The sequence below is a fragment of the Myotis daubentonii genome, chromosome 18 (genome assembly GCF_963259705.1).
Source record: "Myotis daubentonii chromosome 18, mMyoDau2.1, whole genome shotgun sequence".
Lineage (NCBI taxonomy): Eukaryota > Metazoa > Chordata > Mammalia > Chiroptera > Vespertilionidae > Myotis > Myotis daubentonii.
Genome location: NC_081857.1, coordinates 966,843 through 993,635, shown reverse-complemented (window position 1 = coordinate 993,635; position 26,793 = coordinate 966,843). Strand labels below are relative to the sequence as shown.

General features: G+C 56.7%; 4 protein-coding genes and 1 pseudogene across 8 annotated transcripts; 2 read left to right on the top strand and 3 right to left on the bottom strand.

Annotated features, from left to right (window-relative positions):
• Positions 1-2,678: 2,678 nt before the first annotated feature.
• On the top strand, positions 2,679-3,263 carry LOC132221194 (rRNA-processing protein FCF1 homolog; annotated as a pseudogene).
• A 4,877-nt stretch (positions 3,264-8,140) lies between these two features.
• Positions 8,141-15,323, bottom strand: LOC132221207 (uncharacterized). Its single transcript, XM_059675249.1, has 2 exons — positions 14,830-15,323; positions 8,141-8,432 (listed from the first exon to the last, which is right to left on the bottom strand). Exons 1-2 carry the CDS (start codon positions 15,321-15,323, stop codon positions 8,210-8,212), a joined length of 717 nt encoding a protein of 238 aa, XP_059531232.1. The 3' UTR covers positions 8,141-8,209.
• On the bottom strand, positions 15,145-17,893 carry TOMM40L (translocase of outer mitochondrial membrane 40 like). 3 transcript variants are annotated; one of them, XM_059675245.1, is made up of 9 exons: positions 17,760-17,893; positions 17,422-17,489; positions 17,066-17,158; positions 16,709-16,810; positions 16,466-16,571; positions 16,166-16,288; positions 15,989-16,065; positions 15,702-15,804; positions 15,145-15,602 (listed from the first exon to the last, which is right to left on the bottom strand). In XM_059675245.1, exons 1-9 carry the CDS (start codon positions 17,872-17,874, stop codon positions 15,463-15,465), a joined length of 927 nt encoding a protein of 308 aa, XP_059531228.1. In that variant the 5' UTR covers positions 17,875-17,893; the 3' UTR covers positions 15,145-15,462. The 3 variants fall into 3 exon arrangements, with proteins under 3 accessions (XP_059531228.1, XP_059531229.1, XP_059531230.1); XM_059675247.1 differs by having other exon boundaries at positions 15,466-15,602; positions 16,166-16,262; XM_059675246.1 differs by lacking the exon at positions 17,066-17,158.
• A 475-nt stretch (positions 17,894-18,368) lies between these two features.
• LOC132221206 (uncharacterized) lies at positions 18,369-21,251 on the top strand. 3 transcript variants are annotated; one of them, XR_009449920.1, is made up of 4 exons: positions 18,369-18,929; positions 20,063-20,135; positions 20,607-20,735; positions 21,042-21,251. XR_009449920.1 is itself a non-coding variant. In XM_059675248.1 (4 exons), exons 1-4 carry the CDS (start codon positions 18,433-18,435, stop codon positions 21,063-21,065), a joined length of 720 nt encoding a protein of 239 aa, XP_059531231.1. In that variant the 5' UTR covers positions 18,369-18,432; the 3' UTR covers positions 21,066-21,251. The 3 variants fall into 3 exon arrangements, 1 of the variants encoding a protein (XP_059531231.1); XM_059675248.1 differs by having other exon boundaries at positions 20,610-20,735; XR_009449921.1 differs by lacking the exon at positions 18,369-18,929 and adding an exon at positions 18,964-19,941.
• Positions 21,252-23,801: 2,550 nt separating this feature from the next.
• FCER1G (Fc epsilon receptor Ig) lies at positions 23,802-26,723 on the bottom strand. The gene is made up of 5 exons (XM_059674592.1): positions 26,453-26,723; positions 24,803-24,894; positions 24,646-24,678; positions 24,341-24,361; positions 23,802-24,188 (listed from the first exon to the last, which is right to left on the bottom strand). Exons 1-5 carry the CDS (start codon positions 26,499-26,501, stop codon positions 24,126-24,128), a joined length of 258 nt encoding a protein of 85 aa, XP_059530575.1. The 5' UTR covers positions 26,502-26,723; the 3' UTR covers positions 23,802-24,125.
• Between the last annotated feature and the right edge of the window lie 70 nt (positions 26,724-26,793).

The window sequence follows — 26,793 nt, the reverse complement described above, 5'->3', positions numbered from 1 at the left end:
TGGACTTACAGGTCCAAGAAGTGCGGAGAACCCCAAACAAAAGGAATCCAAAGAGGACCACACCAAGACACATCATCATTAAAATGCCAAGAGCAAAAGACAAAGAGAGAATCTTAAAAACAGCAAGAGAAAGAAACTCAGTTACCTACAAGGGAATACCCATAGGACTGTCAGCTGATTTCTCAACAGAAACTTTGCAGGCCAGAAGGGAGTGGCAAGAAATATTCAAAGTGATGAATACCAAGAACCTACAACCAAGATTACTTTATCCAGCAAAGCTATCATTCAGAATTGAAGGTCAGATAAAGAGCTTCACAGATAAGGAAAAGCTAAAGGAGTTCATCACCACCAAACCAGGATTATATGAAATGCTGAAAGGTATCCTTTAAGAAGAGGAAGAGGAAGAAAAAGGTAAAGATACAAATTATGAACAACAAATATGCATCTATCAACAAGTGAATCTAAGAATCAAGTGAATAAATAATCTGATGAACAGAATGAACTGTTGATTATAATAGAATCAGGGACATAGAAAGGGAATGGACTGACTATTCTTGGGGGGGAAAGGGGTGTGGGAGATTTGGGAAGAGACTGGACAAAAATCGTGCACCTATGGATGAGGACAGTGGGTGGGGAGTGAGGGTGGAGGGTGGGGCGGGAACTGGGAGGAGGGGAGTTATGGGGGGGGGGGGAAAGAGGAACAACTCTAATAATCTGAACAATAAAGATTTAATAAAAAAGAAAAAAAGAAAAAAAAAGAAGACAAATAAATCCCAGATACCTGCTTTCAGCGAGCCTCCACTGGGAGCTTGGGTGGCTGGGGGCCGTGGCTGGCCTGCAAACAGCCATCAGCCCCTCACCCAGGCTGGCCACACCCTCATGGGGTGAGGGTCCCCGCTGGGGATCTTAGCCAGCCTGAAAATGGCCCTCAGCCCCTCACCCAGACCGGCCAGGCACCCCAGCAGGACCCCCCACCCTGAAGGGGGTGTGGCCAGCCTGAAAATGGCCCTCAGCCGCTCACCCAGACCGGCCAGGCACCCCAGGGAGGGACCCCCATCCTGAAGGGGCTGTGGCCAGCCTGCAAACAGCCATTAGTCCCTCGCCCAGGCTGGCCAGGCACTCCTACATAATAAAAGGGTAATATGCAAATTGACCCTAACAGCAGAACCACTGGGAATGACTGGTCACTATGACACACACTGACCACCAGGGGGCAGATGCTCAATGCAGGAGCTGCCCCCTGGTGGTCAGTGTGCTCCCACAGGGGAGCTCTGCTCAGCCACAGGCCAGGCTGACGGCTGCCAGTACAGTGGTGGTGGTGGGAGCCTCTCCCGCCTCCTCAGCAGCGCTAAGGATGTCCAACTGCAGCTTAGGCCTGCTCCCCGCTGGTAAGTGGACATCCCCCGAGGGTTCCCGGGCTGCCAGAGGAATGTCTGACTGCCAGCTTAGGCTCAATCCCATAGGGAGCGGGCCCAAGCCAGCAGGTGGTTGTCCCCCGAGGGGTCCCAGACTGCAAGAGGGCACAGGCCGGGCTGAGGGACCGACCCCCCCGAGTGCACAAATTTTTGTGCACCGGGCCTCTAGTATAGATAATAAAAGCCTAATATGCTAAGTGTCTGACCATTTGTTCAACCATTCAACCAGTTGCTATGACCCACATTGACCACCAGGGGGCAGATACTCTGACCAGTAGGTTAGCTTGCTGCTTGGGACTGGGCCCCAATCAGGACTGGGCCAGATGGGCTGGACACGCCCTGGAGCTTTCCCGTGGTCCCTCTCCGACCCCGATAGGCTTGGCCTGCCCCCTCTCAGAATCCAGGACCCCTTGAGGGATGTCAGAGAGCCGGTTTGGGGCCAATTCCCTCAGGCTAGGCTGAGGGACCCCACTGGTGCACGAATTGGTGCACGAATCTGTGTACCAGGCTCTAGTATAATAATTAACAGTAACAGGTCAAAGAAGGAAGACATTGTTCAGGACCAAAGCTTCCTGGGAAAAATGGGATCTGGGATGGATCTTAAAAGAAGAGTAAATCTCAGGTTGCAAGTTTGGTCCCCGGTCAGGGTATGGATGGGAGGCAAGTGCTTGATGTTTCTATTTCCCCCTCTCCCTTCCTCTCTCTATAAAAAGTCAATAATGGTGGCTAGTGGTTGAGTGTTGACCTGTGAACCAGGAGGCCATGGTTCGATTCCCAGTTGGCACATGCCCAGGTTGTGGGCTCAGTCCCCATTGTGGGGTGTGTAGGAGGCAGCCGATCAATGATTTTCTCTCACTGATGCTTCTGTCTCTCTCTTCCTCTCCCTGCCTCTCTGAAATCAAAGAAAATATATTTAGAAAAAATCAATAAGAACATATTTTTTAAAAAAGGGTAAAAGTTAGACAAATGGTGGAAGGAAAGGAGGAGGGAAAGATGGGTCTATCTGGCACCTGGTGATAAGAGAACAATGATGAAAGAATGCTGTTTTATGATGAGGAAGTTGCAAGAGATGTATCAGAATAAGGAATTTAAACCTGATCCTCATAGAAATAACATTTTTAGATTATTCTTACTGGGGAAACATAGGACTTATCTGACAAGAGAGAGTCAGAACAGGGGGACCAAGAAGGGGATATTTTCATTGTAAAAAAGTGCAAGAGGGTGGTTCCAGAAGAAACAAGAGTGCGGCGTGAACATGGGAAGCAAAAGAAAACAAGGAAGTATGCGACCATGAAGCAAATGCTTAGCCTCAGAGATCAGAGGCTTCAAGAAAAGGCTAGATTAAAACCTGAAAAGAAAGAAAAGAAAGATCCCAGTGCACTCAAAGAAAGAGTAGTCCCCCAACACCCCTCCTGCGTATTCTTCCGAATAACGCACAGCTGGGCCCACCTCACCACATCCAGGTGGATACCAACTTTATCCCCTTTTCCATTAAGGCCAGACTGGACTCAGTGCAGTCAATGATGGATGTCCCTATGCCAAGTGTATCCCTTGTATAACTGATTGTGTAATGGTTGAAACTGAGAAATTGGGGCAGAAGTATCGAGTGGCTCTAAGGATCGCCAAGGATCCAAGCTCTGAACGATTACCGTGCACACACACAGGAACCTATGCAGATGACTGCTCGGTACGGAGAGTAACTCAGCACGGATGTTATATTGTGGCCACAGTTGACTGGGACCTTAAACGAAGAGTCAGGAAGATCCCTGGAGTGCCCATCATGTACATGTCTGACCACAGGTGCAACACTGAGCGGATGCAGATGCTTATGGAGCCCCTCGGTTCTGATACTTAAAAGACAAAGTTTCTCTGCTTTCCTTTAACCAACTTTCTCTGCTGCAGGTTTAGTAAACATGCTACAACATGCGTTATTGCTCCACTCACACATTTACTGTTATGAGCTGAGAACAGTTAAATACACTCATTTTTTGGTGGTGTTTTTTGTTTGTTTGTTTGTTTTTTAATATACTTCATTGATATTTTACAGAGAGGAAGGAGAGAGACAGAGAGTCAGAAACATCGATGAGAGAGAAACATCGATCAGCCGCCTCCTGCACATCCCCCACCGGGGATGTGCCCGCAACCCAGGCACATGCCCTCAACCGGAATCGAACCTGGGACCTTTCAGTCCGCAGGCCAACGCTCCATCCACTGAGCCAAACCGGTCTTGGCTGGTGGTGTTTTGAAAATGATGTTGATGTTGTTTTGAAAATGATATTTTGTATCATTTAAAATTTTGTTACATCTTTTTATAAATCAGATGACTGCTCACGACTTAAAAAAAAAAAAAAGAAAGAAAGTGCAAGAGTCTGAGTGAGTGTAGTGACAGCAACAGAACAGAAGGGACACTGAGAGCCATAACATAAAGAACCAATTTGACTTGGTGACAAACAGGGTTTATTTTAAAAATCTTTATTGTTGGGCCGAAGCCGGTTTGGCTCAGTGGATAGAGCGTCGGCCTGCGGACTGAAGGGTCCCGGGTTCGATTCCGGTCAAGGGCATGTACCTGGGTTGCGGGTACATCCCCAATAGGAGATGTGCAGGAGGCAGCTGATCGATGTTTCTCTCTCATCGATGTTTCTAACTCTCTCTATCTCTCTCCCTTTCTCTCTGTAAAAAATCAATAAAATATATTAAAAAAAAAAAGAATGGTAACTTAAAAAAAAAATCTTTATTGTTGGAAGTATTACATAGGTCCTCCTTTCCCCCCATTAACCTCTTCCAGCTGCTTTTGTCTCCCCTGCTCCCCCACGCCCAGGCCCTCATCACCCCATTGTCCATGTCCACGGGTTATGCATATGTGCATACAAGTTCATTGGCTGGTCTCTTCCCACCCACCCTCCCCTGCCTTCCCTCTGAGGACTAAAAGATTTACAAGAGAATTCAAAGTGACTTAGAATTCAGGATCAGAAAATCGGGAAAGCTCTCCAATTACTCATAGGCGACTCAGCACACATCATGGCCAGGCCCTGTGTGGGCACTGGGAGAAGAAGACCCATGACCTAGAGCTCACAGCCCGTGGAGAGAGACGGCCATGTGAATGCACAGTGCAGTGCTGTCCCAGGTGCCGTGGGGAAAGGCCGGGATGTGCCTGGGCTTCCAGAAAAAGGAACAGAATGAGATTTAACCTGAACAGGCATCAGAAGAAACTACTAAGGATAGCAAGAGCCCCTGGAACTGGGGTTGTGGATTTTGGAGACACTCATGTACTAGAGCGAGGAAGAGAACTGAAACTAGGAATGTAAAGGTGGGCTGTAAGCCGTGATGTTAAAATGCTGGCTGTGTCTACACTTTCCTAGAGCCTTGAGAATGGGTGAACTGTTAGAAACACAGAAGACAGGTAGGGAGGTTGAAACTAAGTCTTAGAGAAAAGCCTACAATTTTTTGTAACCCATAGGCTTAGGAAGAAAGGGGAATCTGATCAAAGGAAAAGAGAAAAGAACTGTTAGAAATGAAGGTGGAAAACCAGGAATGCGTAACATCATGGAAACTGGTGAGAAAGAATTGGCGTGGGAGAAACCCCAGAGGAAGCCCATTGACTCAACAGGCCACTGGAGCCCTGGTGAGTTCAGAGAAAGAAGATTGGAACCAGGTTGCAAGGGGCAAAGGGAAGGAGCTAGTGTAGCTGGGGCACTTCAAACAAGTGTCTGTGCCAGGACTGGGGGCCAAACAGGACCGAGCAGCCTGACTGGAAATCTGGCTCCGTGGACACCTGAGTGAGGTCACCACATGTCAAATGCAAACAAGGCAGGTGGCAATGGTTCAGAAGACAGAAAGAATCAGAGTCAGCCCAGAAGACTAATGAGTATCAGCTCAGAGAACCAGGACAGCAAGGCTCACCAGCCAGGAAGGAAAGGCACTAGAGAGGAACAATGTATCCAGATGACAGCTGGAACCCACACAGCAGACACCTGTCAAACATTTGCCCAATGAATAAATGCAGCTCAGATACTAGCACCATGCCACACGGAAAGAGTATGGATTTTGGGATCAGAATTAATATCTGATTAATTCATATCATAACCCATCTTACCTAATAATAGACAAACATTCAAATTGACCGTACCTTTGCTACACCCAAGCCACGCCCACCAACCCATCCAGAGATATGCACATTAACCCAACAAAGATGGCGGAGGCCAGAGCCAGGATACTTGTGTTGCAACCACAGCTACCATGCAAGCATCCCGGCTCTGGCTGCTCCAGGCCTATTGGAGACACAGAAGTCAGGGGAGACAGAGAAGTCCGGCTCCAGCACCTGAGGCTGGCTGGCCTGGGAGACGAAGAAGCCACCTGCCCCGTGATCCCAATCTGCAGCCGGCTGGAGAAGCTGCCTGCCCCACATCCGCCCGCCCCATGTCCTCAGGAAGACTGAGAAGCTGGGCCCCAGGGCCTGAGGCTGGCTGCGGCCTGGGAGACAAAGAAGCCGCCTGCCCGTGATCCCAGGCTGCAGCCACCGGGAGAAGCTGCCAGCCCTGTGGTCCTGGGTGCCAGCGCCTGTGGCCAGGGAAATAGGTTCCCTCTTCTCCTACTGCAGTCATTACTTCAACATTCCCCTTCTGAATTTCTCTCCTGTGCTGCAACCCAACTCCCCTTTTCATCGGAAGGATACGGAACAGAGAGCAGTGCTAAAAGCTTACATTTTTAAGCCGGTAGGTTGGTACTTAAACATATAAATGGAAAACTAGAGTCCTTAAGGTAACAAAGGCTACAAATGGAGGGGACAGGGACAGGGCATGACCTACTATATCCAGCAATCCATATGGGGACTGAAAACTGTAATGATGACAATTAGTGAATATATGAATCAATTAACATAGTTGACAGGGACAATTCTTCCATCTTTGAAAATATCTACATCAAATCTGTTTAAGTAGATTTTCATCTGCATAATCTAACACATTCTGACAAGACCACCACCACCAATGTGGTCAGTGTTGTGCTGAGAAATGCTTAACAACTGGCTCTCAATCAAAGAAAACAAAACTCCGATTTATACTGTCGGCAAATTTCTGTGGCATAAATTCTTCCATCCAAGGCTAATGTGATGCCACTAAATGCAGAGCTGAGGAGAAACATCCAGTAATACACTGTTACCAGAAAGGCCCAAAAGATATAAATAATGTCAAGAGTCAGAACAGAAAAAAAAAAAAAAAAAAAAAGAGTCAGAACAGTAAAGTGTAGTAAATAACTGAGGAGTGATGAATTTAGAGAATGTATTTCTTTTGGTTTTAATGTAATTTATTCACTTTTAAGATTATATAATTTAATTTTTAATAATGAACATGTTTAACAACCAGCTTACAAAATTCCTGAAAATTTGTGAGCCAGTAAGAGCAGGCTCTAGCACAATACTGAGTGGAGTGTAATGGTTAAATGGCATGGCTTATGGATTTGAAATGAGACTCAGCCACTTTTGGGTTTTACTGATCAAGTTACCTGATCTCTCTATACCTCAGTGTTCTCATCTGTGTCATTAAAGTACCTACTGTATAGAGTTGTTGCAAAGATACAATGAAATCTGTGTATGACACAGCACAGTACCTGAAACAATAATTCACTCAATTTGTTATAAACTGTTACTGCCTCAAAACGTTGTTGACAAAATTACTCATGCTGAAAGAATGAAATTTTACTGATGAAAAAAATGCCTTATTTTGTGATCTACATGGAGACAGTCAGTTTTACTTCCTAAGCAGTAGGTGGTAATCTACTACTAGAAACTGCAAGGGGACACTGACCTCAATCAGCATGATTGAGGCAATGTATTCTTAGCTGGATCATAAAGCAGAGAGGATGCCACGCATTCTGGGATACATCTGCAGTAAGAGGCTTCACCTCAGGTATTCATTCTGATCAACTAAGCATCAGACTTGAGATGAATGGTGAGAAGGATTCTGAAGCCGCTCCTAGACTTAGAACTTTAATACATAAGCAACAGTTACTCTGGTTAATGATGGCAAGAAAAAGCACACCATGATCTAATCTAATAAAAGAGAAACATGCAAATCCGCCGAGGGCTCCCGGGCTGCCAGAGGGATGTCACCTCAGCCCCATCTCCTCCGCCGTCTCCGCCCTCCCTGCAGGAGACCTGTCTGTGGTGCCGTCATGTCTACTTTTCTGTGTCTGGCTTCTTGAACTTCTCAGGTTGAACCCTCTGCCTGAACTGGCCACTCCTTCCCTTAGGAAGATCAGCTCGGCAGTCACTCCTCAGGCCGTCCTCCCTGCCCCCTCCGCACACCCCTGCCAGGCGGGCTCAGTGACCCCGAAGTTCCTTACATCTACTGAAGCTGTCCCCGGCCCCAGCGTGTTTAACTCCTTGAGGACCCAGAGCATCTTGCTCTTTTTTCTTCCTTTCTTTTCTTTTCTGACCGTCACACACCTGCCTTTATGTGAGCAGCAGGCGGGACATTCCAGCGACGGCGCAAAAACGAACCTCCAGACGCCGGCCGCGCAGCCTGGTTGGAACCGTGGGAGCCCACACGCAGATGCCACCGGAGCAGGAGACAGGCGCTCCTCGCAGCTCACCAGCTGGTGGAGCCCATTCTCCCCAGACCCTCCGGATCTGGGCCCTGGGCCCGGACCCCCTCCCGCTGCGCTGGGGGCCGCGCGCCCTGCGATATGCCCGCCCCGCGGGGAGGCCTCCACAGCTGGCGGCCGGTCCGAGGTGGAGCCGCGGGGGGCGGGGGGGGCGCAGCTTGGGAACCCGCACGGGAGCCCGCAGACGCCCTCGGCTACAACCAGAGCGAGTCCGGCCCCACCTCCCAGGGGACGTCTGGCTGCGACCTGGGCCCGACGGGCGCCTCCTGCGCGCTTCTGGGCAGTTCGCCCACGATGGCGCCGACTACGTCGCCGTGAACGCGGCCTGCGCCCGGGACCCGGCGGACCAGGTGGCCCAGATCAGCCGGCGCCGCCGGGCACACCCGCAGCGGGAGCGCGTGGTGGCTTCGCAGGTGCCTGGAGAAGGGGAAGGAGACGCTGCAGGGCAGATCCCCCCGCCCCAGACACACGTGACACCTCCCCCACCCCGACCCGGAGGTCACCCTGAGGTGCTGGGGCCTGGGCTTCTACCCTGCGGACATCACCCTGGCCTGGCAGCGTGATGGGGAGGCCCAGACCCAGGACCTGGAGCTGGCGGAGACTAGGCCTGCGGGGTGGGGACCTTCCAGAAGTGGGGGGCCGAGGGGGTGCCCCTGGAGAGGAGCAGAGATACACCTGCCACTGCAGCAGGAGGGGCGGCCCAGCCCTTGGCCCTGGGGTTTCCTGGTCCTGCCCTGGGTCTGTGGTCAGTTCTGGAAACTCTCTGGGGCCCGGGACCTAGGGCTTCCTTAGGACCTCATGGCCCCGCCTCCTCCCTGGCCGCTCACACTGCTCTGATGTGTCCCTCAGGCTTCTGAGCGTGAGACGGCTGCTGGATGTGGAGCTGAGCAATACAAGATGTGCTGGCGCCCGACTCCCTTTCTGCAAAGGGCTTGGCACGTCTGCCTTCCTCTCCGCATGTGAGGATTTGGGAGGCTGGCCCAGCCCTGCCCACACCACCGTGCACACTGTACACATTCAATGCATGCAGTTTTCTGTATATCAATGAAACCTCAATAAAGTTGTTTAAAACATGAAAAAAAAGCTTTTTGTAAACGTCACGAGTGTACTTAGTGGAGGCAATCTCATAAAGGCGAGGAGCGTGCTCATGGCCGAGAGCACCCCGGTCTCGGGAGGGGCGTCTGCTCATGGGCGAGAGCTCCACTGTTCCCGGGGATCGGCCACTCTGCCACCGGAAAAGCACACGGCCAGGAGCCCCCTCTGCATCTTTATTTTTTTTAGATATATTTTTTATTGATTTCAGAGAGGAAGTGAGAGGGAGAGAAACATCAATGATGAGAGAGTCTCACACAGCAGGTCCTCAGCCAGTATTTGTTGGCTGAGTGAATTAGCGTAAATTCGAATAGAATCACATTCAAGCAAAGATACCAACAAACGCATCTGCATAAATACACTCACCTCTCCCAGGACCAGCTCTGGGCGCCTGCGGGCCTATTGTAAATACAGTGAGCTAGGCGTGGCTCATTGGATGTTGTACTTGAGAAAGGGTTCCACCCATTCATCCTCAGGACCTCAGCAAGGCCTTTAACCTTCGTCTTTAACCTCAGTCTCTCCCTCTCTGTGTTAGGACGTGAGCCTGCACTGGCTTCAACTTGCCTGCGGAGCAGCATTACTTATAATGTGAGTCTTAACTGAAGAGCAGCAGGCACAGAGCTTGTTTCTACTGGGAGGAACTGTCGGTGCAGACACGGCCGGCACCGGGGCAGGGGCAGTGCCGAGGCCTTCGCACTCAACTACCAGGACTTGGACTCTATCCAGCGTGGGCGGAATCAGACTTACCTGACACAGACATACCCGGCCTAGTGCCCATGCCCAGACACCCAAACAGCTTCCATTACTTTTTCTAGCCCTGGCTGGTGTGGCTCAGTTGGTTGGAATATCAATCAGTGCACCAGAAGGTTATGGGTTTGATTCCTGGTCAGGGCACATATCTAGGTTGTGGGTTTGATCCAGGTTGGGGCCTGTATGAGAGGCAACGTTTCCCTCTCACATCGATGTTTCTCTCTCTTTCCCGTCCTCCCTTTCTAAAATCAATATATATAAATAAATTACTTTGCTCATAGAGGTGGGGAGAGTAGATTCTTCTTACACTTGCAGAAGTATTCTTCAGTGTCAATGAAACACAGGACAACCTGGGTGATGACTCCTACTTCTGAGTCTTAAGCGTATTAGTTGGGCAGGACTGGGTACTTTGCGGGGCCCCATAGAAACGAAAATACAGAGCGCCTTAAAAATCACTAAGAATTTCAAGAAAGCAGCATCAGAGCACCAAACCAGCCCAAGAAGAGCCTTCTCGGTGCAGGAACGTGGCAAGCTCACTGCCCACAAAGCCTGCTCAGGGCACAAGAGCCGAGTTAATGCCACCACCTCCAGGTCTGAGCGGCCTCCCTGCTGAGGAAGCAGGGCCTCTAGCTGAGTGGGCTCTGAACTAGACCGCAGCCTCTAGGAGCTTCCCAGGGGCCCCCAACGCTGGCTCTGCTCTCCCTCCGTGCGCTGTTACCCCGACCCACAGACAGGCGGCCGGAAGCTCCGCAGTGGGGAGCTTAGGAGCAGCTTCCAGTGACTTCCGCGGTCCCCACCCGCCAGGGTCCCTTCCCACGTGCCAGCAACCAGAGCCACGGGCATGCTGGGAAAATCTCCCCGAGGCCTTTGCCCAGGTCCAGAGTCTCTGAGAACCGGAAGCCACACACAACAGAAGACCCTGAGGACATGACCCCTGACCTGGGCAGCTCTGGGGATCAAGGGGAAAGAGGTGGGGAGTTGGGGAGATGCATTCCACCGGATCCTGTGACCTGCAATCGACAAGCTGCCTGAGAGGGGCAGGCAGGCCACCTTCTGGCACCAGAAACGAAAAACAGCACAATCAGGCACTGCAGGGGCTGGGCCCGGAGGCGTCCAAAGGCTCTGCAGGAAGGGGCAGGGCCAAGGTCGGCCCAGAGCTCCCCGCCCCACCCCCGGACTGTGACAGCCACCCCAATACTAGGAGCCACGGCCAGGGGGGAGATGGGCTGCAGAACGGTGTGGCCTGTGGGGACTGGGCCACGGCTATCACTCCCCTGCCCTGACTGGTGAGGCTGGCAGGGTTTCTTCAGGGAAGAGCCTCCTCCCAATAGAAACAGCCCCAACTGCGCCCGAGCTGTGCAGCCTCTCGCTCCGTGGCCAGCTGGCTCCATGGCACCGAGCTCCACACCACAGGCGGCATCACCACGGAGGAAGGGCAACGCTTGTCCCAGGAGCACCACCCCTTAGTGAAAAGCACTTATGGTGCTCATTTCCCGTAAAGCACCAGGCCACAGGGGTGACCCTGTGCCTCCATGCGGATGGAGAGGTGTGCCCAGCCACCCTCAGACCTGTGGGCACAGCCCGGAGTAGCCGGTGTCATCTCGGCCCCTGTCATCCCCAACGCTCACGTCTGTCTCCCAGACGAACAGCTGGCACTGGTCTCACCTGCCTGTTCGCGGGGACCAGTGCGGTCAGCAGGCCCAGAGGCCCAGCCTGCAGGTGGGGGAGTGCTGGGTGCTGGCAGGAAGGACAGTGAGCGGCCCCTCCCATCCCAGGAGCCCACAGACCACGCTCCGCTTCTTGTTCCCACCGAGCATTCGCTACAGCAGGCAACGCTCTTTAAGACAAGGCGATGATGTCACTATTCTGCTCACCTTCCAGTCCATGATCTCATGGCCTCGCTCCCCAGGCCACCTTCGTGGCTCTGTCCCCCTTGCTCAAGGCATCCCAGGCACACGGCGGTGGCACCATCCTCAGACACGCCTGGCACCCCTCGGACCTCTGCGCGTGCCTGGCCGCCCCTCTCCCAGAAGCTCATGGTGCCTCGGCTGGCTTTCTCTTCTCTCAGGTGCAGTGCCTGCCACAGAGCAGGTAATTGGTAATTGTTGAGTTAATCACGTGATGCTCTTTCTGTGTCCAGGTTATGAGGTTACGCTCCCAACGTAATGTAACAGGGGCTCCCGCAGTCAGCATGCCCAAAGTCACGCAGCTAAAAAGCTGCAGAGCCAGTATTCAGACTTGCCTGTCTGATTTCCAAACTCTTGCTGTTTCCATGACGTCACACTATTTTTCCATGTGAGCAGTGGGAACTGGAGGTCAAACAACCTTGATTTGAATTCAATCTACATCACTTAACTATTTTGTGACCTTGAATCTCAGCCTGTTTACACTTCTGAAAAGTTATGGATACACCTGTGGATAACAAATCCTACATCTGCCCGCAGGGATGTTTCATCCCATCAGGTGTGGCCGCAGAGCCTTTGCGATCATAATGCTGTACAGATATAAGGCGATGCTTTAGGTATCAAGAGCCAACTCTTCAACTCCCCTGCCCTGAGTTGAGTTTGGCTTCAACTCAGGAGCCAAACGTAGCCTGTCCCCACCACAGTGCCCTGCTCTCCGCCAGTGCCCACAGGCCGGGGAAGGTGGACAGGACATGCCCAGCCACAGCCTCCGGACTCCCTCCCACGCCCTTTGCTGTGAGGGTGGCCGGGCCCAGACCACAGCCGACAGGGAGGTGCTCTCTGCTGATGTCCAGCTTGGTCGCGTCTCTTGCAGGCACAGTGATCCTGTCTGCAGGCCGGCAGTGCGGCGAGCAAAGCAGGCCCAGCGCCGGCACAAAAAGCACCCGAGCAGCTGAGTGAGGGCGGAAAGAGTCGTCCAGACACGCCTGGGGCCCACCTGCCACGTGGGCACCTGTTGGACCAATCTGTGTGGTTCAGGGTGAGCACTCACAGGACTTGGGCTGGAACGTGACCAAAGGGGTAACCAGGGAGGACAGCCTGAGGGAGGGGCTGCGTGTCACTACAACTCGGAGGCCAGGACTTCTCCGCCAGGAAGAAGTCAGCTACTCAGCCAGGAAGCCTTCCAAGGATGGAGGGACCGGAGGAGAGCGCCGGGCCTGGGCCTCCCTCAGCTCTGGTCTCCGCGGCCTCCAGCTCCTCTGTCCGCCCACCCCGTGCTCACCGGCCCACTCCCTGCGCTGCCTCTGCGCACACACTTTGCCGACATCAACACGTTCATGGCACAGCCAGTCATCAAGGTCACCAGGCCCTGCCCTCTCCCGTGTGTGGCCTCCCTCCCCTCTCAGGAAGAAAGCACTGCAGTCAATGACACTGCACCACCACCACCAAGAGAAAGAGAACAGCACGAAAAGCCACTGGCAACTGACCGCCGGCCTTCGCGAGCGCCACGTCTGGAATCACCACCCCTGGTTTGTGCCTGTCGGAGCGGGAGCTCTCCGCAGTTCAGACTCGAGTTTGAAGTGCCCTGTGTCCCGAGCCCCACAGGCCCAGCCCGTGGAGGGCCAGGACTCCCTCCTCAAGGGGCAGCTTCGAGATCTGTCATCTCCAAACGGATTCCTCGGTGGCCTCTGCTACCCGAGAAGACGGAGCTCCTGGTGAGGTGCTGGTAGGACAGCACAGGGCACGTGTCCTCGTCCTCGGGGCATGGCCGAGGCCAGAGGGCCAAAGGCTCTGAAGGCTGGTCTGGGGTTCCAGAAAGTTTTTGGAGCTGCTCTTTCACGTCCATAGGACACTGTGGCGGCCGCAGCTCCAGGAGCCTGAGTGTGCCCGCGGCTGCCTGGCCCGCTTCTCGCCTGGTGAGCTCCCCCAAAACCCAGAAGCTTCCTCCCAACGCCTCTGTCAAACTCCCAGCTCCTCCAACCCGTCCCTCCCAGGCCTGTTGGTCCTCCAATCTGCAGAATGCATCTCCTCCAGCCTGAGGCTCCTGGGCACTGTACAGCCCCCCCCTCCCCCCCGCATCCTTCCTGCTCCCTCTTACAGACCGGCCCAGGTCTCCAGAGGGAGACTGACCAGCTGCAGGAGATGGTGGGCTCCGTAGAGCTACATCACAGGCCAGCGGCCAGGGCCCCGTCGGCACAGGGACAGGCATGGCGGCTGCACCAGGGAGGGAGGGAGGAAGAGAACTTAGCTCAGCGCCGATGCTTCTCAGTCTCTCCTGGGGCACCGAAGCCCGTGGGGCCTGCACTCCCTTCCTCTCACGCAGTGCAGTGCCCACTGCTCCTGCCGCTGCCTCAGTTCACTCGCCCCAGCTTTTTGGTTCAGTAGAGACGCAAAGCGGTTGCTCACAGGCTCTGCATCAGCATTCCTGAGCCCGAGGACATCCACACCACACCCGACATCCACACCGCTCCTGTCAACCTCTCCAGACAGCAGCAGCCTCACGGGAGTGGCACCACCTCTTTCCCGGGCCTCTCCCCTCCGCCTCACTGGCCCATCCTTCCATTTTCATTCCAAGTTTTGCTCGCACACAGCTTCCTGGCAAAGCCCTGGCTCCACGGCCCGTCCCCAGCTCTGAGGTGCCTCCCCTTCTGTTCTGCTCACTCCACCAGCCGACCTGGGATGCTCCCGGCCACAGGACACTCCTGCCTTTTAGAAGCTGCTGAGAAGGCCGGACCCTCAGATTCCTCACAGTTGAAGTTCTAGCCAATTCTGGGGCTTTCTTCACTCAGGGCCTCAGAGCTTGGGGTTCAAAAGAAACGGTGGGAGGAGAATGCCAGGCGGAGGCGCCGGGGGCCCTGGGACCTTGGCGAGGTCTGTCACCCCGGGGCTGGCGAGCCTCATGCTGGCGGGCAGCTCAGACCGGGCTCGGGGCCTCAGTCGCTCAGCTGCCACATCTCCCTCCTTTCCCCGGGGCCCCACTCCGCCTCCTCCAAAGGCTTCTGTATGCGAAGCTGCTGGGCTCCAGGCAGATCCGGAGCATTAACAACGGGCACAGACAAACCCAGCACCTGCGGGCTGCGCTGCGCCTCTGGTCCAGGCTCTGCAGCTGCCAGCACCACCTGGCCCGACACACTGGCCTTGAGGGCCGGCTCTGGGCCCAGAGGTGGGGCCAGAGGAAAGGGAGCCGTGGTCCCCAGAGCCTGCAGCACTCGCCGCCCCTCGTGCGGTCATGGCGTGGCGTGGGCAGTGTTCTCTGGAAGCAGTGTTCTCCTCTGGGAACAGGTGGCCCCACTTTCTGAGGTCCAAGTTCTCTCCCAGCCTGAGGCTCTGGGGTGGCAAACAGGATGGCGCTATCCCATGCAGACATTCCTGCTCTGAAGAGGAAGAGGTGAGGAGCTTTAATCCACCGGGAAATGCAGAAGGGGGAGCATGAGGAGGACAACTCAGCCAGACAGGCCCCTGCCCCTTCTCCCTTAGGCCAGAGCCGCAGCAGGACAGACGGCGTGCGGGGGGGGGGGGGGGCGGGGGGGGCGCAGAGGTGGTCCTCAGACCACAGTCTCATCAGCGAGGGCACGGCCCCATCCCCCACTCTGCTCCTGGGACCACGAGGTCACCCAGCCAGGTGGGCTCCAGAGAAGGCCCAGTCTCTGGCCCCGGGCACCTAACTCAGAGGCTGCAGCTGCCGTGGGGGCTCGGGCGCCTCAGCCCACAGTGATGCTGAAGCCACAGTGGAACCTGTTGCGCCAGTGGTTGAGGAAGGCCCCCAGGGCGAGGGTGACGGGCAGCGGGGGCATCTTCTTCTCCAGCACAGCACCCACACACCAGTTACTGTCCACCACACCTGCAGCAGGAGATGCGGGCCAGGTCAGGTACCCGGCTCCCCGCCCCCTACCTGCCCCCATCCCACAGCACCTCCGCGTGTGGTCTCAATCATCCTCACCTCTAAACACCATGTTGGCCTGCGGCAGAGTCAGGTGGTAACCAAAGGAGAAGGTTGTGTCTTGTAGCCTGGTGTTTGCCTCGAACTCCACACCAACCTGAACCTGAGGGTAGGAGAGGGTCTGTCTCTGTAGAGACTGCGGGGTCCTGACGGGCCAGCAGGAGGCACGCGGGAAATGTATCGGAAGCGCAGGCAGGAAGGCAGCCGGTCAGCGGGGCTTGTGGAGGCCCAGGGTGGGCAAAAGTTCACGAGTGACATGCGGGCGGGGGTGGGATCAGTCGTCTCACCTGCTCGTTTGCCCTGTGGTAATAACTGGCATGGGCCCCACCGGATCCCACATTCAACGTAGCTACCCAGTGCACAGCTGGGAAAAGCAGAGGCGAGGACAGGAGCATTACTGCTTGGACACAGGCCAGGGACCAGCCAAGTCCAGAATTCCCCGCCCCCTCGCCCTCTCATCGTACCGGAGTACTTCCCCGCCAGGGTCAAGATGGCCCCCTCCTCGCCTGGCCGCCGGTGATACACTAGCTCTCCTCCCAACACCAGCCGGCGTGTGAGGCTCTGCAGGAAGTGAGCGACCAGGATCACTGGGAGTGGGAGACACAGAGTGAGGCCTGGAGACAGCACCCAGCCTGCCTCCCCGCAAGGACCCCCGGACCTGCCCAGAGGCTCCTCTCTGATCCCCGAACTGGACAGATGATGCCGAGGATTGCCAACAGCGGCAGGTGGGCAGCCAATAAAAGGAACCCTGTCCCACTCCTCACCCGATTCCCCAATCAAGTCAGGATTTCCGAGGGTCAGAGTCGCTGTGTAGTCATCTCCCCGGTACTCGCCGTCAAACTGCCAGGTCAGGAACTTGGACTGCTGCGTCTGGGATGGAGCGCCAGAAGTGAGATCTCCCGCCCTCTCTGCCCTCTCTGTGGCCTCTGCTCCTCCCCCTGGGGCCCTGGAGCAGGACATTCATGGAGGAAAGAAACCCTCGGATGGGGGCCGGAGCCATGAGTCACCTGGAAGACAGCCTTGGCGCGGAGCCGCTCTGCCAAGAGGAGCAGGACCTGGGCGTTGAGGCTGCCGCTGCTGTCCCAGTCACCTACCACAGTGGGGAAAACCTGTTGAAGAGCTGGACAGTCAGGCGAAGCTGGGCTAGGGTTCCGCTCGGCCGCAAGCCGCAGACGAGGGCTTTCTTAACAGCACCCGGCGCCCCCTAGTGCGGCCACACGGGCACACTCCCACGCCACCAGCGTCCCTCCCCGCTCCCATTCGGAAGAAACCCAGGAACAAGCAGGGCCCTCCCCATAACATACACATGTCCTCCTGCCATAGGCGGGCTTTTAGAGAGATGGCCAGGCGTGTGGAGCCCTCACCTCGGTGGGGCTAAGTTGCCAGTCCCCTGCATAGGCCGCGTGGAGGTGGTAGCCAGGCAGGCCCAGCGCGCTCAGGTGCACAGTGTGCGCCACCTGCGGGAGAGAAGCCAGGAGAGGAGCGCATTCCCGCTGCAGCAGTCCCCCTCTCACCACCCTCCATCCCGCCCATCCGGGCCTTCAAGAATCCCAACTACCCCCCACACTGAGGGCCGCCTGAGTAAAAGCAACGAGTCCCCCCAGCAAGGGCCTTAGAGCCGGCTCCTCCCGGTATCCCGCAGCCGGGCGGGGCAGGAGCAGAGGAAGGGAGGGTGGGGCCGGGCAGGAGGCGCGGTGAGGGGCCAGAGAAGTGGGAGCACCTGGAAATGGCTGCTCAGAACCTTGTTGACCACGAGCTTCACGCCCTCCATCTGTCCTGGGAAGACATCTGAAGGTGGGAGGGAGGGGAGAGTGAGCACAGAGGGGCGCCCCGACCCCCAAAAGCCGTCCCCGTGCGCGCCACAGCCAGCGCTTTGGAGGAACTGACCTCCTTTCCGGTTCTGCAACAAAATGCTCCATCCATTGCGGCACCTGGGCCTCCCTGAGGCCGGAAGCCCGGCGCGATCGCCCTTTCCTGCTCCCATCTCCGCGCGCCCGCAGGCAAGGCCGCCCGCCCCCTCGGCCCCTTCCGCCCGAGACACGCGGGTCCCAGCCTCACCTTTGCACAGGCGGTGCAGCTCATCGAAGCTCCCGGGGTTGGGCAGGGGTTCCTCTCGACGGGGGCTCCGGCGGGGCAAAGCCGCCAGCGGAGCCAGGCCCAACGTGTTCCCCATCTCAGGCCACAGGACGGGGAGGGCCGGGGTGAGCTGGGAAGGATGCTCTTCCTCCCTCTACCCCCCGCGGGCCCCACCCCCCCTCCTCCGGCTCCCCAGCCCCCGAAACCTCCACATGGTCCGACGCTAGGCCTGGAACGAGAAGAGCGGGGCGAGGGCACCGGGCGGGCGCCGGCTGCATCGCGGGCACAGTCCCGTCGCACCTTTGGCCCCACAGCCCACCCGTCACCCGTCTCTGACCCCAGCCCCCCACGCCTCCCCCGCTTCCTAGTCTTTCTACTCTCCCTCCCGAGGCCCGGGGAGAGGTCCGCCACGTAGTGGTCTCCTTACCGCCTCAGACCTCCGTGCTGCCCCCTTCCCCCCGGCACACCCCGGTCATCTTGATGGGGGCAGCCATCTTGAGTGATGGCAGGACTGCGGCTTCACGCTGCTGTCTCCGCGTGGTCATGAGCACCATCTTGGAACCGGGCAAAAAGAAGCTTTTAAAGAGCCGAACCTCCCTGGGCTGGGCCCCGCCCAATCTATTAAAAATAAGCGGCCTTGATCTCCCTGGGGCCAATGGGAGAGGAGGAAGCAGAGGAGTGGCAGGCGCCGCGTCCAGAGAGCTCCAGCCTTGGCGCTGCGGAGGCGGGGCTTGCGGGCAGCTCCCGAGACCGACTCGGAGCTGATTGGCTCGGTCCGCGGCCTCCGGGTCGGGGCGTGGGAGCCCGCGGGACGCTGGAGGGAGCACCTGGGAGCCTGGGCCGCCGAAGCTCCCTCCGCCAGACAGCGTGGGGGCCGGCCTTGGAGAAGAGGGCGGAGGGAACGACGGGGAAGACTTATTTTCCACCCGGTTCAGTCGCCCTCGGCGCCTCCCACGCCCCCAGGATCGCCTGGGCTCCTCCTCCCAGGCCTCCGCGACGCTCTGCAAATGCGAGCTGCTCGCCGCACAGCTGCCCTAGGACGCGCTCCTGCCTCCCTCTCGGAATGGGACCGCGTGTGAGCGCCTGGGGTGTGGAGGAGCAGGGGCTGCAGCCTCCATTCCAGCAGATCCGGCCCCTGAAACAGCTGCCCCTGTAATTAATCAATCCTTCCTTCCCTGATTCCCCAGGCAAAGCTGGAAAATAAAATCCCGGAATATGGGCCCCGCCCCCAAGTGCGCTCCACTCCAGGGCCAGGCCGGAGTCAGGGGGGTGCCTTCCAGCACTGGGGTCTCCACAGGGAAATGAGGGGAGCCCTCGCTGGGCCTCGCATCTTCACCCCCAACTCCCGGGAATGTCCTGCCTGCACTTTGATGGCAAAAAGGTGAAAGATGCAAATGCTGCTGATACCTATTCAGCTGACTTCACCCAAATGCCCTGGGAATTCCCTCCCTCCCTGCTGTCTGGGCAGAGGGGTGCTGTGGCCCCTGCTGACTCACTTTTGCTGGCTACCGCCTCTACCTAATAAGGTGATCCAATGACCAGGGACCTTCAACTTTTACTCTTTAACCTGAACCTCTTTTCCTACCAGAGGCTGCTTTCTGACTTTGGGGGTAGGGTGTGATCATTGGTCAACATGTTTTCAACCTTGTCTCATCACACATTAACTGAGGAAGGGACAAGCAAATCACCTGCCCTCTGACCCTCATCCCTACCCCTAATTTCAACTCCTTTCTCCTTTCTTCTGTTCCCCAAAATCTCCTGCAAGTTGCAGTGAAGGGGGGGGGGTAGAGTTGGGGAGACGAAATCCACTCCTAATGGGACAGAGTTATTGAGGGCTGAGGGTTGATGTGTCAGAGCTTCCAGAGAAACATAGCACTCTGACTTCCTGCAGCGCGGACCTGGGGACTGCTGCCCCAGACCCCAACAGGGCGAACCCCTAGGAGGCCTACAGGACACCCTGCCTCCATGAAGGCCTGCGCCAGGCGTCCCCCATGCACTTGTCCCCTCCTCCCATCTCTCCAACGTGTTTACTCCAACATGGTCCACCCCAATGTCCCTCCACAGTCCTTATCACCTGACAGGGGTGTGGGGAAGCAGGCAGATACATGGGCCCTGCCTCCCCAGCCAGGCCAGGCATAGGCGCAAGGACAGAGGCACTGACCAGGTAGGAAGCAGCAGTTGTGGGGAGGGGAGGGACCCGGTTGGAGTGGACACCTAGGAAGGGACCCTGGGAAGGGGCTGAAGCCCACCCAGCTTCATGTCGCCCCACCTCCATCTGCTCCCAGGCCGCCTCCCCACGTCACCACCATGAAGCTGCTTGTAGTGCGGTGCTGCTCCTCACCATCTCTGGCCTCGAAGGTGGGTGTGGAGTGGAGGGGGGGTCCCAAGAAGGCAGTAGGGGTCCTGGCTGCCCATCTGTCAGTTCTGTGCCCAGATCTGGCAACCCCAAGGCTCAAAATGAAGACCATTTCCCCTCTAAAGCCCAGAAAGCCCATCCAAAGACCTGGAGTGGGAGGCCTGTTTGGGCTGGGCACTGGCAGTGGTGTCACCAGAGGCCAGGACCAGTGGTTCTCAACCTGCTGGCCCTTTAAATACAGTTCCTCATGTTGTGACCCAACCATAAAATTATTTTTGTTGCTACTTCATAACTGTAATGTTGCTACTGTGATGAACCGTCATGTAAATACCTGATATGCAGGATGGTCTTAGGCGACTCCTGTGAAAGGGTCGTTCCACCACCAAAGGGGTCGCGACCCACAGGTTGAGAACCGCTGGCCAGGACTCAGTGTTGGGGACCAGCTAAAAAGGGGGGTGATTCTGTGTGCCCAGTAGCCTTGGTCCGGAGGCAGGCAGAGGAGACGAGCCTGCAAAGCCTGTTCTCAGTACCTGCAAACTGACCGACTATGGCAAGGACCTGGTGGAGAAGGTCAAGGGCCCAGAGGTCCAGGCCCAGGCCAAGTAAGTCTCAGCAAGGGGGGGTTCAGGGCCCACAGAAGACTGAGCTCGGGGTGGAGATTGCGGAAATGGAGCTTTGATGGAGAAAACAACCGCCTCATCCCTCCAGGCCCATGGGCCTGTGGACAGATGGGCCCAGCAGCTGGGTTGTGGGTCTGTCTCCGGGCGGTGTTCCCTCTCCTCCTGGAGCTGTGCCGTGCCAGCAGGACCAGCACTGAGCTGGGGGCTTGGGTCCCACCTCCCACCACCACCAAGGCCTCTGCCAGTGCCTTGGCTCCTTACACTGACCTCTAACCCTCATATAGCCAGGGCTTCCTTGGAGAACACACGTGAGCAGTGACACCCCTGGTCAAGAAGGCTGGGAATGAGCTGATGAGCTTCCTCAATTACTTCGTGGGTGGTATCCCAATCACCGTCGGACGCCCAGCCACCCCAAGCTGGCCCCTAGGACACGTCTGGCTGGCCTCCAGCGCCCTCTGTCCCCACCCCTTGCTTCTACAATAAATAGTAAAGGAGTCCGTGGTGAGTTTTTTGGGATGGGAGAGGAAGACAGAAGCCCAGGAGGAGGAGGCAGCTTGGGTGTGAAGGGCAGAGAAAGGGTCCAAGAAACAAATGCGGGAAATGGCAGAGTGGGCACCGCCGTGTCTCCTCCAGGCCCGGAATGGCTCTGAGGAGATGAAGAGCCATTCCATGGCCCTGGCTTGTTTGGCTCAGTGGATAGAGCGTCGGCCTGCGGACTGAAAGGTCCCAGGTTCAATTCCTGGTCAAAGGCACAGGCCCGGGTTGCGGGCTCGATCCCCAGTGTGGGGTGTGCAGGAGGCAGCTAATCCATGATTCTCTCTCATCATTAACGTTTCTATCTCTCCCTCTCCCTTCCACTCTGAAATCAATAAAAATATATTAAAAAAAAAAAAAAAGAACCTTTGCATGGACGAGGGCCTGAGAAAGGCATGGGACTCAGAGACTCATGCCGGATTCCTGGCCTCGGGCAGGCACAGGAAACGAGGGCTCCCTCAGAAGCTCCTCACCATCATCCTAGGCCAGTGATGGCGAACCTGTGACACGCGTGTCAGAGGTGACACGCAAACTCTTTTTTTGGTTGATTTTTCTTTGTTAAATGGCATTTAAATATATAAAATAAATATCAAAAATATGTCTTTGTTTTACTATGGTTGCAAATATCAAAAAATTTCTCTATGTGACACGGCACCAGAGTTCAGTTAGGGTTTTTTAAAACGCTGCCACGCCGAGCTCAGAGGTTCGCTGTCGCTGGCCTATGAATAGGGAAAAGCTTCCAAAACCGAACCCAGAGGTGCCCCCCAAGGCCCTCCCTCCCCTTCTAAGCCGGCGAACACTGCCTGCTTCCCCTCCCGGCCCCCCGCCTACAGTAAAAGGTGCAGCTCACTCTCCCCCACTGCTCTCACCTGGACCCTATCTGGGGACACCTTTCCACACCCTCCCTCTTATCTGGGTGTTGTCACAGCCCTGGCCCAGCGGCCATTGGAGAGCCTGGAACCAGCAGACACCACAGCCAGTTCAAGGCCTGGCAAGCTCCCGTTGGGTGGACATGTGGGACTAGAGATGCTGGGAGCCATGATGCCTGGATTAAACCCCAGCAGAACAGAAGCGGGCTGGGTGGGTGTGCAAGGCGAGGGAAGCAGAGGCATTGTCCGAAACGTATGCCCACCCGACCGCTCAGGTCAGACAGTGCTTCCCCTCCCCGGGCATTTCCCACGTCTCATCTGAAATCGCCTTCAGACGAGGCTGCGGTTCCTTCTGCATACCGCTGACCTCAGCCTCACGGCCGCCTTCCCCCCCTTCTTTCCCAGGACCTTGGGTGTCTCATGTGCTAAAGTGTACCGGACAGACCGCAGTCTGCCACTTGTAGGACAACCTAGTTTAACTGGACAGGTTAAACTACAAAGAGCTGGATACTCACAGGGTTAGTGAGCAGAGCAAGTGGTACAAGGAGTTGGAAAAATGCATTGACAAGTGTGAGTCACTGTTGAGAGTAAAGAACTGCCCAGCCTGGGTGGCCTGGGCACAGAGCAGAGACCCATCTGAGAGGGCTGCTGGGTCGGGGGCAGGACGGGCCGCAGCAGATGGGATGCAAAGACTTCCAGCCCTGGCCGGTGTGGCCCTGTTGGTTGGAGCATCATCCCATATGCTGGAAGGTGGAGGGTTTCTTAGGGCACATACCCAGTGGCAACCGATCAATGTTTCTCTTTCTCTCTCTCTCAAAGAAAGAAAGAACCCCTGATCAGTGCTCTCAGTTGTTAGAGCGCCAGCCCATGCACTAAAGGGTCACGGGCTCAATTCCCAGTCAAGGGCACGTACCTGGGTTGCAGATTCGATCCCTGGGGTCAGGGCACATACAGAAGGCGACTGATGCTTCTCTCTCTCTCTCTCTCTCTCTGAAAACAACAACATACTTCCTGGGAATCCGGCCTCCTGCTGGAAACAGCACAGGCCTGAGGGGGTTCCTTCACCGCCCACCTATGCATTCAAGGAGCTCCCCCCCCCCCCCCGCCCCATTAGGACCCAACTTGTCTTGTCCCCTTTGTCTTGCCCACATCCAATCCCTCCCTGTTCCACTAAGGCCCCTCTTGCCCCAGGACCTGCTGAGAAACCACTGTCCCTGCAACCTTCCCTGAGGAGCGGCAGGGCCTCCTCACACCGCCCTCCTGGTGCTGGGATGTGGCCAGGCTGCGCCAGGCACCCTGAGCTGTCCCACACTCTGACCCCACTGTGACCGGATTGGCCACTCTCTGAGGCTGGGCAGCCAGGCTTTCCCACAGCCCAGAAGTCACTTCTTAGGTTCGAATGTCTCTGAATGTGCCCAGAATCCCAACACGGAAGACCCTGCTCCTGCTCAAACTAGAGGCCTGGGGCCAGGGGGCTCCTTTGTCCCCTCACAGCAGCATTTGCCCTTCAGTTGAGCAAAACAGCCTGGCGTTGGACACTGAGCTCTGGGAGTCAGGCGTGGGCCTCTGCCTTGCTCCCGCTGGCTCTGCAGTCCCAGCCAGAGCCGTGCAGAGGCTACGTGTCCGAGGAAGGAAGCAAGGAGTGGAGCCCAGTCTGAGGCAGCTTTATTGGTGCTGCTCCTGTCCCATTGCCTGGTGGGAACGGGGAGGAGGGAGGAGGGGGGCGGGTGGGGGAGCTGGGTGTAGGGAAGGAGGGGGAGGTCAGGGGAGACTAGAATATGCACATTAATGAGCAGGATCTGAGCACAGGCCTTGGGCAGGGAGGAGGAACCAGTGGGTCCATTCATGGGAGCATAGCGTCTTTACGGGGAGGTCTGCGGGCATTAATGGCGGGAGGCATATGTGGTGTCGACCATGGGACTGGGCGGGAACTGGAGCAGGAGGACGGGACCAAGGGCATCTGTCCTAGTTACTCTGTTGGTTTCTGATGCTTCAGGGTCTCATAAGTCTCCTGGTTCCGGGGGCTCAGGCCCTGGAGGTGAAGGTCAGAGGACAGTCAGGAGCTTGAGTCCCTCCACCGCTCCCACTAACCCCCACAGACCCTGCCCTTCCAAAGGTCACTCAAAATCCACCCTCCTCTGCTGACGTCCTGGGATTGGGGGTGGGCAGGGCCAACTCACTCACCGTGTAAATGCCATCTGACTTCTGTGGAGGCAAAGGAGCAACTTGTCAGAGACCCACACATCCTCCAGGGCCCCCCAGCATCTTCTTCCACACCCAGGGACATATCAGTCAGGGGTGGGATCTGTCACCCGTGACTTGGCTGGGTGGCAGGGTGGGTAGGGTGAGGTGGGAAGTGGGTCTCTGAAGCTCATGCAGGTCAACACCTGAAATTCACCTCCCAGGGGCTGCAGACCCCAAGGCTATAGCCCAGAAGGGCTGAGTCTGCAAAATTGTTGACACCCGGGTGCGGGGAGGGGGTTCCATACCTGATAGGCTACAGCTGCCTTTCGCACCTGGATCTGGAGTAGAGGAAGGTCATTAGTAAGAGCAATGTTAGTGGCCCATCCCCCTTCCCTCCAAACGTGGTGGGTTCCTCCTCAAAGCCATGCTGCCACCACTGCCCACCCACCTGCCCAGCCTCACCTTGAGTCGACAGTAGAGCAGGGTTAGGATGATCCCGTACAGAAACAGGATTGCATCCAGGATGTAGCAGATCTGAGGCTCTCCCAGGGCCTCTGAGGGGAGAGAGGGTGCCCATGGGGAGGGCGTCAGGGAAGGGAGGGCCCTGGGAGGGAGGCCGGGCCTGAGGGTGCTCTGCAGGGAAGCTTGCTCTTTCTCTGGATTCCTCTCCTCAGCCCCAGACTTTCCTGCGAGCACTGGGGCTCCTCAGGCTCGGCTGAGCACTTCATAGCCCTCAAGGGACTCATCTGAGTTCACTGGGCAAAAACCAAAACCTCAGCCTGGAGGGCAGGGCGCGGGAAGGCAGTGACAAATGTCAGTGAAGAAACCACAGCAGTGTCTCTGCTCAGTCCTGTGACCTGTGGCTGAGAGCTGGACAGGAAGGGTGTGAGCTGGGGAAGGGCGGGAAGGCCATTACTGTTGTTGGTCATCTGGCCTCGGCGCACGCTGCTCTGCCCACCAGACACTTGGGCACATAGAAGCCAGGCAGCTGCTTCCCTGGCTCAGGGATGCCCCGCCCGGCACAGTCCCCCAGGGAAGGCCCCGCTGAGATTCCGTCTCGGGACGGGGTGTCTCGGTGGGACTCTGCCCTGTTCCTCACGCCCTGGCCACTGAGAGGAAGTTTGTGCAATTAAAGAAGTAAAATAGGGTCTGAGCTCCTATCTGCCCCATCACCCTGGCCGCTGTCACATGGGCTCCCGGGCTGTGACTTTTATTCTGCGACGACGTCTTTCACACTCCCTGTTGCACAAATCTCAAGGCTGCCCTGTTTGGGAAACGCCGTCGCCCTCTCACCGCTGACGAAACCAAGGCCCAGGGAAGCGAAGCAGCTCCCTCAGGGCACAGTCAGCGACATGGCAGCAAAGCCCAGCTTCCCGCCCTCAGCCCGTGCCCTCCCCAGGCCTCAGCGGCGCTCCCGTCGCCCGGCTGCTCTCAGACCCTTCCACCTTCATAGCTGGGTTGGTGCAACCTTCCATCTTTCCATTTCCCCAAATTCCCTTCAGTTTCACCTTCCCTGTTCCCCCCAAACTGCAGCCACAACCATCCATCTTGTAAACATTCACACAAGACAACCCTGAGAGGGAGAGGCGAGAGTTCATACACTGACCGCGGAGCCTTTCCCACTCCCGCCCGGTTCCCCGAGGAGGCTCAGGTCTCTAGATGATCACTGCCCACCCTCCGCTGCGGCTGCCGGGAGGTGCATGTCAGCCATGACACACGGAAGCAGCAATCACATCTGCTTGGCGAGCCTGGCCTCCCTCCCACACACGAGGCCAGGCCTCTGCTCCCACAGGCACTTGACAGATACCACTTAGGCAGCTGGAGGCCAGCTCCTCCTGGACAAGACCAAAGCCCCACAGGAAACCAGCCCATTTTGTGTGTCACACCCTCCCTCCCTGCCAGCTGCAGCTCCGGGGTGCCTGTCCATCCTAAGATGGGGACAAGGAAGGAGGAAACTGACTTTTGTGGCCGGATGGAACCACACAGGCCCGGCCTGAGTCCCTGTGCCCAGCTGCCCACTACTGCCCCCCCCTGGGGTCCCTGCCTCGCCTGCCCATATGCCCTTGACTCCCACCTGGGAGTCCAGTTCACTGTCCCTCAGCAAGCCCTCACCTGCTTGTCCAACCAAAAGGAGTGCGAGCAGGAGCGCCGTGGGAATCATCTTGGGCGGGCGGAGGGGCGGCAGGCGGAGCGCAGCTGAGGGCCGGCGCAGCTGTGCTGGTGAGCAGCTCCCTGACCACAGAGTTCCCCCCTTCCTGCCACGCCTCCCCCAGCTCTGGCCCCTTCCCCTTCCTGCGCTAGAAACCAGGCGGCTCCCGGAAGGGCCAACTAAGGGAGCAGAGCGGTCTGGGCCCTTCCGCCTCAGGCGTCCAGTGACTGGGGCTCTGCCTCCACGCTGGGCAAGACCAAGTCACCCCCTTCCCACACAGCCCTGCTCAGAGACACACCTGGGA